The sequence below is a fragment of the Sorex fumeus genome, unplaced genomic scaffold (genome assembly GCF_029834395.1).
Source record: "Sorex fumeus unplaced genomic scaffold, SorFum_2.1 ptg000010l, whole genome shotgun sequence".
In the NCBI taxonomy this organism is placed as follows: Eukaryota; Metazoa; Chordata; class Mammalia; order Eulipotyphla; family Soricidae; genus Sorex; species Sorex fumeus.
The window spans coordinates 44,257,497-44,270,347 of NW_026606067.1; the positions used below are offsets into that span (position 1 = coordinate 44,257,497).

The 12,851-nt window shown below is 45.3% G+C and overlaps 1 protein-coding gene across 1 annotated transcript in view; it reads right to left on the minus strand.

The window, feature by feature from the left end:
* Positions 1–435: 435 nt before the first annotated feature.
* ZMAT3 (zinc finger matrin-type 3) overlaps positions 436–12,851 on the minus strand; it is a 35,583-nt gene continuing 23,167 nt past the window's right edge. The window contains exons 3-6 of the mRNA XM_056110769.1: positions 6,976–7,095; positions 4,092–4,258; positions 3,865–3,965; positions 436–964 (exon numbers count right to left, since the gene is read on the minus strand). Of these exons, the coding sequence (XP_055966744.1) occupies positions 756–964; positions 3,865–3,965; positions 4,092–4,258; positions 6,976–7,095 (597 nt within the window). The 3' untranslated portion in view covers positions 436–755. The remainder of the gene's footprint in view (positions 965–3,864; positions 3,966–4,091; positions 4,259–6,975; positions 7,096–12,851) is intronic.

The following is a 12,851-nucleotide window of genomic DNA, read 5'->3' on the forward strand; positions in this document are numbered from 1 at the left end:
GGAAACATTAGTTAATCATGTCTAGCTTCAACTCAACGGATTCAAATAGGGGCCTTGGAAAATCACTCCCAGCCAGAACAGGAAAAGGAGTTCATTGAGAAGATAATTCATTGGAGGCCTGAAGGGAGGGTCAAAGAGGAGGAAGGAACACTTAAATGAGGGAAATTCACAACTAGAAATAAAGAAGTTGCTGCTGGGGGGCGGAGGGAGGGGGGGAGGGGGGGAGGGGGCGTGGTGTTCTGGGAAAATTGAAAGATCCTACAGCGGTTTGTCAAGTACCTCTTATTAACAAGATACTGAGTTGAGGTGGTGGTTCCAAAGATGTTTTAAAAAACCAAAATCTCTGCTGAGCTCTTTTTACCATGATCTGGGAGCAAGAACTCAATAAAAGTATTTAACAGTACATGAAACAAAAACTGAATTTTTTTTAAAAAGACAAGTTTAAATAGTTAAAGCTCTACGTGGTCAAGCTACTAGTCGGCCTAAACTCGGTCAAAATAAAAATGTTGTTTCTCACGGGGTAGGCAGGTAACATGCTCTAATAAATAAGTAGCTTGACATAACCAACCCGAAACATCTGAGGACCCTAAGAAGCATGTTCTTTGCCCTTCCCCAGTTCTGACATCTCACAGTACCACTGCATGGCTACATGTACTAACAGTAAGCTAGGAATGTACTCATATCAGAGGATCACAAAGCAGGACACATTGACAGAAGGCCAACAACAGGACACACTGCTCTGAACACAGCAATCACTATACGTAGCCCAGATTCTCCATCTCGCTCCTGTAGCGCTGTTCAGACACCTTGCTTTTATGCTGCTTGCTCTCCAAGTGCTGCCGGAATTCCACCTCTTCGCCTGCTCCAACGTTGCACAACGAACAGTAAAACTGGCCACTTGGCGTAACGCACATGGCCAGATCCCGTGGAATTCTTTGTCGTGAGCGGGGATTAAAGTAAGGACCTGCTAAAGCAAGGGATGAAAGTGATGCAGAATGAGAGTCTCGTGTAATGTCATCATAACCTGTACCCCTAAATTCAAATGATAAAATTTACAGATGCTCGTATTAAAGGAATCTAAAGTTAATGGATTCTTAATTAACATCTCATAAAGGCTCAATCTAAAAATTTTAAATATTCCCTCCAATAGAGTATGGTCAGGAAGAATACTAGAAAGCCAAACCCAAACTACAAGTGGCAACTGTCTAAAGAATGAATAAAATTTTGTTTTGTTTTTCTGTTGGGACCACACCCAGCTGTGCTCAGGGCTTACTCCTGGCACTATGTTCAGGAAACACTCCAGGCAGGCTCTGGGGACCATATGGATAATAAGGATCAAACCTGGGTCTGCCACTTGCAAGAGAAGTGTCCTATTCAGACTGCTATCTCTCTGGCCCCAAAGTGAAAAAAATATTAAAGGCTTCTAATCTTTGCCCTCCCGTTGATCATCGATTTGCTTGAGCGGGCCCAGTAACGTCTCCATTGGAGACTTTGTTGTTACTGTGTCTGGCATATCGAATACTCTCGGTAGCTTGCCGGGCTCTCCGAGAGGGGCAGAGGAATCGAACTCGGGTCGGCCATGTTGGCTGCGTGCAAGGCAGATGCCCTACCCGCTGTGCCAACTCTTAAATCCAAAGTCCTACTGCTAAGAATTCTCCTTAAATATATATATTGAGAATTTTTGCAAAGAACATCATCAATAATACTTTATCATTATTTAAAAATGCAAAAGAGAAAAATATAAAAATATGATATGAAAAGTTATAATAATAAATGCAAGGGAAAATCAAGCAGTCACTAAAAGTGGTGTTATATAAAATGTTTTAATTACATGAACATCTGATTAAATAAGCTAAGTGAAGCACATAATAAAATATGGTCCCATTTCTATTTTAAGGAATGTGCATAAAGAGATTAGAATGACATATACAAAAACACTGGGATTAATGCCAATTTTATTCCATTAATTTTACTTAAATGACTTAAATTGAGCCCAATTTTCTACGTTGCCTTTCCAGTATCTTGATTTTTACCAAAACATTATTTTTACTGCAACCTATACATTTTCTTATCTTTGCATTTACAACTTAGTTCAAAGGATTTCTGATGTCCAAATGGTTTATTTGACTCATGAGTCACTTATGAGTTTTTTAAAATTTCTCCACAGATACAATTTTTGGTTGGTTGTTGTGTTCTTTTATTTTCATACTGAGAGATCATCTAATTTGTATTCTTGTTTGAAAATTTGAAAAAAGGTTTAAACCATTTTCTGTTGTTTATCTAACATTAATATAGCCATTTCAGTTTTCCACAATTCAGATAACTGTTCTAATCTTGCAATTCTTGTCTTTTAACTGTCATTGTCATAATGTCATTGTCCTCCCGTTGTTCATCGATTTGCTTGAGCGGGCCCAGTAACGTCTTCATTGGAGACTTTGTTGTTACTGTGTTTGGCATATCAAATACAACACGGGGAGCTTGCCAGGCTCTCCGAGAGGGGCGGAGGAATCGAACTCAGGCTGGCCATGTTGGCTGCGTGCAAGGCAAACGCCCTACCGCTGTGCTATTGCTCCAGCCCGTCTTTTAATTAGTTAAATAAATTGGCATTACTGTAACTGATATGCGTTAGGACTTTTACTAATCATATTACACTGTATGTTCTACGAGTCCTTCTTGAGGTGCTTCTCTTGCCTTTACCTTTCACTGATTTTTATGATTTTTACTGTTTCATGTAAATGACCACTGTGGATGTATTGATACTTGGGTGTATTGATGTATTGTTTGTCTCACTTGCTGGAGTAGGGAGCTGACCCTCAGTACTATGCCCACCACTCAGGAAAACAGTAAATGCAGAACGCCTTTCTAAACTGGTGGCTCTGAACTGGAGGAGCAAAGCAGAACCACCGTGCAGCCCACTTCAAAACACACACCAGCGCCTGTGAGATAACGCAGGGGGTGCGGCATCTGCCTTGCTCGCAGCTGGCTGACTTTGATTCCTGACAACCCATTAGGTCCTCCAAGCTCCACCAAGCAAAGCCAGGCATAAGCCCTGAGCACAACAACAACAACACACACACACACACACACACACACACAAAGCCCACACAAATGCCTGGGTTCCATCCCAGATTTACTGCCTGAGAAGCTTTAAGTCCTAGTTCAGGAGTGTGAATTTTATACAAACTCCCCAGGCAATTCTTGTTACTACCCTGGTTCAAACCACTCCAACAAGGGACCTGAGAGAGAGTGTGTAGCAAGCAGCTGAGGTGCTCGCCTTGCATGTGGCTGTCCCAGGTTTGTTCCTTAAGCCCTGCTAGGAGTGCTAGGAGTGATCGCTGAGCACAAAGCCAGGAGTACGCACTGAACAGTCAGATGTGGCTCCACCCCCTCAAAAGAATCCCATCAAAGGAGAGGGGCAGGTGGGGCCAGAGACAGCACAGTGGGTGGGGTGCTTGCCTTGCATGAGGCCAGCCCGGGTTCAATCCCCAGCATGTCATAGATCCCCCAGCTCCACTAGGACTTGCTAGCCAGGAGTAACCCCGAGCATCGCCAGGTGTGGCCCAAAAACCAAAAGGGCCAGAGATTTAACACAGCAGGACAGTGTTTGATTTGCAGGTGTGAGACCCTGGGTTTGATCCCCAGGACTGCAAGAAATAAATGCAAGTAAATAGTCCACTAAGAAGGAAATCGGTACGACCTGAAATAAACAGCAGCTTGAAAAGCCACTAGACCAATAAAAAACAAAAAAAAAAGCACCAGCTAACCCCAAATTCCCAGGGCTCTCTTATTGCCCTTAAAGGAATAAAAACAAAGGCGACTATTTGCGGAATACAACCAAAGTATGTGGGCATCCTCAGGATATACCTGAATTATTCTGGACTGCATACATATTTCTCCGGTTCGGCATCATTTTATAGTCATTCCCTTCTTTCCGGCTCCTCCGTGGCCCAATCTCTGAGGACTCCCTGGAGGAAAGAAATTCAAACAATTTTATGAGTCAGACTTGCAGACGAGGGTCCGTTTCAACTCTGCCTAGCTTTAAGGATGCTTTCACACAACACTCTGGCCTCGGAGCAAAGGGCAATACCTACGAGAATGAGTTACTCTGGGCTTCTGCCAGCCGCAGCCTCTTGGCGTGGTTCTTCCCTTGGTAGTGAGCCTGAGCCACGGCCGGGGAGCTAAAGGCGGCGTCACAGAGCTTACAGTAATCGTTCTCAGTGGCCAGGATCACTCGGCCTCCAGGCTTAAAGGAGCCCATCTAACATCCAAGACACAAAAAACAAGGCTGAAACATGAAGCGTGCATTCCCAACTTCTCTTCAAATTCCTTCTAAGACTCGGAAAAAGAACTGAGGTTAGAGTATAACACAAATACTCGGTATTATAAGGAAAGGAAGTAATTCATGGGGGCACAGGGGTTTTTTTGGGGGTTGGGAGGCCGAAAGATAATCATATTTTGCATGACAGTCTTCTGTGAGTCAAAGCGGTGAACAGCATAGTTATTTCCATCGATAATATTTCTTTTTCCTTTGGGGGGGGCGGGGGGTTGGGCCACTCCCGGCTGTGCTCAGGGCTCACTTCCAGCTCTACGCTCAGGGATCACTCCTGGCAGTGTTCAGGACACTTGACATAGTCCACTCTTGGCAATGTTCAGGGGACCAGATGTAGTGTCAGGGATCAAACCTAGCTTAAACCTAGATCAAATCAAGCCAAGTGCCCTACCTGCTGTACTATCTCTCTGGCCCTAATTAATTGTTTAAAATAAAATTTTAAAGATCATGGGTAACTCGGGCCGCATGGGTAAGGTGTAAGATTATACTGCCAGAAGAGTAAAATCTACCCACAAGTCATCTACGAGCATTTTACTTAAGGACTAAATCAGACTTACTGCCAAATCCAGGAAGGCTATAAAGATCTATTTTAAAAAATAAGTCAGACCCTCAAGGAGCCCACAAATTAACTCCAGTCATAAGTGGGTGAAAATAACCAGAAAATCCAAACAACTGCTTAGAGGCTGTGGAACGAGCTACTGGCCCTCTGCTGCGGCACGTGGAAGGCGGCGTGTGCTCCGTGCACATCACTGGGCGGGCAGCACAGAACGACAGCCCGGATTTCAGCGAAAGGATAAGTATTCAGTGCCGCGTCTGGAAAGCACAGTTACCAGAAGCAAAGGAAGAAATCAGGAAGGCCGAGCGCTCCTCACAAACAGCCCAAGTTTCACTGAAGAGAGATTTTTCTGGGGATAAGACAGCTGCTTTCACAACTCACAAAGGAAGAAGCCACGAGAGAAAGCGAAAACTCGGCCCAGGTGGGTGAAGCCAGTGAAAAACAATTCCCAACTGGTGGTGGTTCTCAGATTCCAGAGCGGCCCTGGGGAAGCTGCACTTGGAGAACCAGAACGACTTTGCCTGAAGGTCTCGAGGTGGTCTCCTGCCATCCTCTGATTTTCAGTTTGGAGGGACGAGCTGTGCAGGGTGGTGCTCAGAGCTTACTCCTGGCTCCACACCCAGGGAGCACTCCTGCTGTGCGCTGGGGACCAGGTGGTGCTGGGGATGGAATCCGGGCCAGCTGCGTGCAAGGCAAGCGCCCTGCTAGACGCCCTCTCTGGCCCCGTCTGATTCTGTTTTTAACATACTTCATTTTCCTCACAACTTCAGGCCGCTGCAAGCGCAGCTGATTTTTCCATCCATTTTAACTAGCAAACTGGCTTTCGGGCAAGTAAAATTCTACCATCAGAGCAAAGAGCACAGATCGAAGATTAAAATCCTTGATTACTTTACAAACCATGAAACCTAGTGGATGAGTTCCTTAGCTTGTCCAAGCTTATCATAAATTTCTGAGAGACCAATGCTTATGGTCTGCACATTCCACTTCAAATAATAAGACAAATATGCCCAAGTTACTGCCAGCAGGAAATCAAGCCAAGCCTCAGGAGTAGGCAGAAGGTACATGCCGTGAGCAAAATAAAAAATAATTTAAGAGGATGCTTTTTCCAATCAAACCTAATGCAAAAAAAGAGCCAAGTGCCAACATTTAAAATAAAGGTGTGATCGCTCTCATACCAAACTACAAGTAAAGGCAAAGAAAAATCAGTAAAAATGCTCATTCTGTCTTTAAGTTTCTGATGTTCTGTTCACCACAGGCTTTTTCCACATTAGTTTTGAATCTTTTGAAACACTGCATTAGAACGTGTGTCTTGATCTCTTTGTGCTCCCTCTTAAACTGTGTCCGAATCAAGTGATCACCCTCATCATAGGACCCGCCTGTGAGATAATGCACAGAAAGTGCTTCCGTGGGTTCTGACTTAGAACCGCAGCACGTGTCTATGTGCACATCATGCTCCAGACTAAGATTAAGGAACATTCCGATACCAAGGGTCATCCAAGCACAGGAGTATCTTCCTTGAAACACCTAGTGTATCCTCCAAAGGGGAAAGGAACTTGCTTTCGGGCAAAGTCCTGAAAGACCTGATACAGGCTCTCTGCACAGAGGGGAGGGAAGAAAAAAGTTAAAAAACTGTCTTGGGGCTGGAGAGAGAGTCCAGTGGGCAGCGTGCATACCTTGCACCCGGCTACCCTGGGACTCATTCCAACACCATACATGGGACCCGCCAGGAATAACCTGAGCACAGTTTGCGAGGAGGGAGGCAAAAAACCCAAAACAACAACAAATTGATTCGCTGAAATACAGACATAAATGTTTGAAACATCTTTGCTTCACATTCAGGGGGTTAGTCTAGACATCCTTGGTCTCTTAACTGAAAGACAGATTCAGAAAAATTGCTTTTACCGTTTCATGCCTCACGACCAAAGCCAGTGAAATCTGGGCATGTGTCAGATCCAGCGCTGTAGTTTAAGGGGTTAAAAATGAGCCCTTCCAGGAATATTGGCCCACCTATACCCTGAAGGTCACCTGGATGACAAACTTCACCCCAGATCCCCTGGGCCTGGGCAAGCCGCCAGCTGACCCTGCTCACCTGCGGGGGGCCTGGGACCCCGGGAGTCGCCACGGGCTCCGCCACGCTGTTCACTCTGGCAGGAGGAGGGCAGCTGTTGGCTGCATAGTAATTTCGGAGTTTCTTACCATGATTTTTTCCCTAGAAAGAAAAAGAAATGAGTAATCACCATGCCACGGAAACTGCCACACCACTGTCCATTGATGCATTTGCTAAAATAAAAATGCTGGGGAGTGGTGGGGGGGGGGAGGGGGAGGAGCCACAAAGCACTACTAAGTACATCTACTCTCTCTCAGATATGGATATACATAAAAGTATAAACGAAAGACTGTAGATATGTGAATGCTCGTAGGAGATGATTTTCAGATTTTAAAGAAAGGAACGTATATGCTGGTTCTCGCAAGAATGATTAAATTCTAATGTGGAAGCAATAAGGGAACAACCACCCCCCCCCAAAATAAATGGAAAGAATTTCCTCTAATTTCTAGAAAAGCAGCACAATTTCCAGCCCGCATCCATTCATACACTCACATTCACTGCCTAAATATGAATTCCAGGACACTCTGATTCCTCTACCTTACGAGTCAGTCATGAAACAGATAAACCAGTAATTCTTACAAAAGCGGCCCTTGTAAAGCCCACCATGTCAGTGATGGCTGGAAATGATCACTGGACAGGAACTGAATGCTGAAAAGAGGTAAAGGGATACACATGACATCCTTTCAGCGCCTGTATTGGAAACTATTGGAGACCGCAATGCCCAGAAGTGGGGGAAGGGGAGAGGGAAGAGGGAAGGAGAGGGAGGAAGAGAGAGAGGGGGAAGAGAGAGAGGGGGGAAGAGAGAGAGAGAAAGAGAGAGAGAGAGAGAAGAAAAGTGTCTGCTCTAGAGGCAGTCTGGGGGAGGGGACGGGAGGGGAGAGGAGGGGAGGGGAGGGGAAGGAAGGGAAGGGGAAGGGAGGAGTCAGTGGGAAGTGGGAGGGAAACTGAGAAAGGTACACTGGTGAAGGGATGGGTGTTGGAATATAGAATGACAAAAACCCAATCATAGACAACTTTGTAACTGTGTATCTCACAGTAATTCATTTAAACAAAAAAAAAGACTATAAAAATAAATAAATCCCCTTCTCATTCACAGAGGAGTCTCATGTACATCGGCTGCTCACAGAGATCCCCTGTATTAATATTATCGATACGTGGCAGTGGAGAAGCTGTGATCCAGAGCATGGACAGTTGTGTGTCGGGGAGGGGATGGGGGCGGAGGTGGTACTTTGTGCCAGTACCTTCATACTAGGGAACAGGACGTGCCTAGACACAAGCCGTCCACAACCAAGTGGCTCCAAGGACCCGCTCTGAAGCCCCTGGAAGTGGCACTGTGTCCCGTTATGTTTATTTAATTTACTGATAATGTCAGTCAGAGGGTCCCACCCTTGTCTGGCCAAGCAGAGGCAGAGCAGCCCACCATGGGAACCTGTGCTTCCCGGGGCTCCCTTCCCTTCCCTGACACAAACGGGGACGGGTTGGAATCTAAAAGCAGCCAAAGGACACTCAGGCAGTGCGTTATTCTCAAAAGTGAACCCGAGAGAATTCAAACCTGAAAGGCCAACACCTGAGCAACATTCCACTGTGTCAGGCTTTCACAAAGTGGATGACACCCCCTAGGGTTACCACAGAGAGGCCCTGAGCGAATTATTTTTCATGAAAATGGGGTGAGGGCCAAACAAGTTTGGAAATCTCTGGACTTAAGCTCAACTGAATAAATAAACTGGAAGACTAGCCCAGTGACAGGTACAAAAGGCTGATCAAGGGGCTGGAGCAATAGCACAGCAGGTAGGGCGTTTGCCTTGCATGTGGCTGACCCGGGTTCAATTCTCAGCATCCCATAGGGTCCCCTGAGCACCGCCAGGAGTAATTCCTGAATGCAGAGCCAGGAGGAACCCCTGAGCATCGCCGGGTGTGACCCAAAAAGCAAAAAATAAAATAAATAAAAGCTGATCAAGCAGTGAACTCAGTTCTGCCCTGTGACCACTGATTTCGACGACGTTTCTACCATGCGCGTGGTACCTGAACTGCACACCCTTCCTCCCCACTCCCCCACACCAAGCAGCTGGAAAGGTCCCCGTAGGGACAATGAGGGTGCTTTCTGTTTGTTTTCTTAACTAAATCCAGGGAAATCTGGGTAACTTTTTTGGCAGGGAAGTCAAATAAGTTTGGGAATCTATGTTTAGGGCAGCATTTCCCAACAGGGAAGCACATGATGTCCTGGAAGCCCCCCTCACCGCCTGCCCTCCATCCCTGACATTCCAAGGAAGCCACAGGTAAAAACTGCATGAACATTTGGCCAAGGCACAAGACTAGGGGAACAAGGGCAAAACAAGGTAGGGGGCAGGGGATGACCGCAAGAAGAAAAAAAGGCTGGAAACGGGCCACTGACAGAAAAAGTTTGGGGAACACTGTTCTAAAGCCGTGTTCTAATGCAGTCACGTCAAGTAAAGGATGCTTGGAGGACCCACTCGGGATGGGAGACGTGTACTGAAAGTAGACTACAGACGGAACATGATGGCCACTTAACACCTGCACTGCAGACCACAACGTCCTAAAGGAGAGAGTTAAAAGGGAATCCGCCTGACACAGAGGAGATGGGGGGTGATGTGGGAGGGATACTGGGAACATTGGAGGTGGAGCATGGGCACTGGTGGAGGGACGGGTACTGGATCATTGCATGACTGAAATGTAAGCACGGAAGTTTGTAAGTCTGTAACTGTATCCCATGATGATTCATTAAAAATTAAAAAATTTAAAAAAATAAAGCAGTGGTCTTCAGACAGTGGTTTGCAGGAATGGAAAGGCTGAAAACTACTGGTCTTCCATAGCAGTCATAAGTGTCAGTCCATGAATTGGTAGGAAGGACAGGTGCCAGCCAGTGTCAAAAGGCTAAAGAGCACTGCTCGATGGTAGTCCAGTGGGTAGATCTGTACTTGAGTGTACTGTAACTCTAAACAGACGGTCACAATTGACATTCTCTTCTTCGCCTTTCATGATTCCCTCTGGCATCTTACCTTTTGTTCCCCAGATACTACCTGGTCTGTAATTCTCCCTTCCTCTTCTCTCCATTTCTAAGCAAACTCTAGGTTATTCTGCCTGGTCTCGCATCTTTAAAACACAAGCAATAAATGAAAGCTGCCCCAGATTATCTAGCTCCATCCCTGTTATGATTATTACCTAGTTATGATTGTTATGATTATTGCCTAGTTCTCGCTCTCAGAGAACCTGGCAGGCTACCGAGAGTATCCTGCCCACATGGTAGAGTCTGGCAAGCTCCTGTGGCACATTCGATATGCCAAAACCCAGTAACAATGATGGTCCCATTCCCCTGACCCTAAAAGAGCCTCCAATGTGGCACTTGCGAAAATCTCAGGACTAGGAAGAATGGAGACGTTACTGGTGCCTGCTCGAGGAAACTGATGAACAATGGGATGATGGTGATACAGTGATCACTGTTATGGACAAATGCTGGTGTCCTGCAAAAATTTTCATGTTGAACTCTAATCCCAGTATGATAACTGCTTTTTTGGGGAGATCACGAGAGATGAAAATGGAGCCTACTATTTTCTCCTTCTAAGAAGAGAGCAGAGAGTTCCCTTGCTCTCTTTTCTGGTGGATGCAAAAAAATGGCTGTCTGCAACCCAGAAGGGTGCTGTGAAGAAAGCCTATTTAAATTAGGCTGGGCAGCTAGAGAGTGACCAACAACGTGTCAGCCAAAAAACTAGAAGACCTGGCATGCCTTCATCTCCCGCAAGAAAGGATGCCGTGTCCCACTCAGAAGGAACTAAAGGGGTGGTTCTCCAAAGGTTAGAGAGAGGCCTGTTAACCTTGGATTCAGGGACTTGCATTTGGATCTTACCAGGAACACACTGTCTTTTGTTCTGCTTATGAATAAACCCTGCTTGTTACTGGAATCACTGAATGCTTTCCCTTGAGGTCAACATATTTGGTGTCCCACACAAGTAGACCAATCTCCCACCTCTCCTAAACTGGTGGAAAAGTCAGGGCTGGTGAGCCCTCTCAGCCACCCTGGAGTTGCGGGTAAGTTTTCCTCTGCACTGAAGATTCCCCCCAATTTGGCATTAATCTCTTCAGGGCTTTATTCAAAAATAAAAAATTTACTGTTGACTTCAAGTCTATTTGTCAGATGGTACCTGTCATACTCACGGTCCTCCTTTAAGGGGTTGGGTTGTCCCAGTGGATCAGTTTCAGCAATTTTTGCAGCACTTGCAATAGAAGCCCTCCTGAAATATCACTTGGCGTGCCTGTCCCTCTTGACCTATGAAAATCTTTTGCTGACTCTTCCCATTGAACTGTCTCACATTACATTACCCTTAACCAGGAATCCTCTTCCTGATAAATCCCAAAGAGTGTACTCATGACCATTTGGTTTTACCTGCTGAATCTTTGTGATAATCTGTAAGGCTTTCTTTTGGGTAAAATGCTGACATCTCATGAGTCACTTATTGTTCATATTTGAAAGGTGAAAATAGTTAAGGTGGTGCTGAACGTGCATTGAAGGCTCCTTTGTCCTCCCTGTGGCCAAAATATACCTGCCCACAGAAGCCTACCGCCCAATCAAGGCTCAAAACTGCCCACATTGACACAGACAACAGATATATATGCCATCAGAGTACCTCATAATTTTGCAACGCTGTAGAAGCAAAATACCTTCCTTACGTCAAGTTGAGATAAAATGTAAAATGGTTCTTATGTTCAGGAATTGTCAAAAAAAAGTCACACTTTTGGGTGAGGCTAAGAACAGAGAGCTCACAAGTCTCACACATCTGGGGGAAACTTCAGTGACAAGGATGCAGGGCTGCTTGGGCCCTGGGCTTTCATGGATGACCAAGGTCACCCCGGCAGAGTCTGGAGGCCTTTGGGGCTACTACACCTGGTAGTGTCAGAGGGACCATGTGGTGCCAACGTTCCAACTTCGGTCCCAGAGAAAACAAATCACACACCCTTTAATACTGAGCTATCTCCCCAACTCGCCCAAACTATACTTTTACTTGCTGCCTTACCTGTGAGAAAAACCCCAGGGCACTCTGAAATCCAATGTCTAGGGAATTATCATGCTGATTATTTCACAGGCAATGTTGCTTTTAAAGGACCTCAGTCATGATTTAAAAGAACATTTCTCCAACTGATAGCTTAAAACTCTGTTCTTCAACCTACAGCTTGTGGACGAGCACAAAATGTCTCCCTCCCCTCAATCATGTAGACGGAACAGCTACATGATTTGGGTGCTACTTGGTTGTGGGGCGAGCTAGACACCTGCAGATGTCAGAGCCAGATAGATAAAAATAGTAATATCAACACACTGAATTTAATAAATAAGAGTACATTAATAAATAAGATCTACATTAGTTTGGAATTTTGTCTTAGGCAGGTTTTGTCTGAGGCATCAGCTGATCCACAAAATATTTACTTTCCCCAATCCACAGGTGTAGGAAGGTTGAAGACTCAGAAAAACTGACCAGAGAAGCCTAATGATTTACCCCAGAAAAAGAGAAACAGAATTAGAATCTAAGTAACCATTGGTATGACAATAAACAGAAGCTTTGGTTTGGACCAGAGAACAACAAAGTCCAACCAGTGAGGCTAAAAATGTCCATCTAATCACTGTACATGTACTAAACCATTGTTCCACTGATAAAGGAGATTCGTGGATCAAAATGGGTTTGGGAAAATACAAAGATCACAGCAAGTGGCTACTTCCCTTGTCCCACCTGTCCAAAACACAATCTGGGACAGCTAGTCTCATCGTTTCTGGGCACTTTAAGTTTCCTAATAGCCACGAGAGGTCTGGCCATTAAACGTCCTAGTTAGCCAATCTCTTGAATAAAAAATGG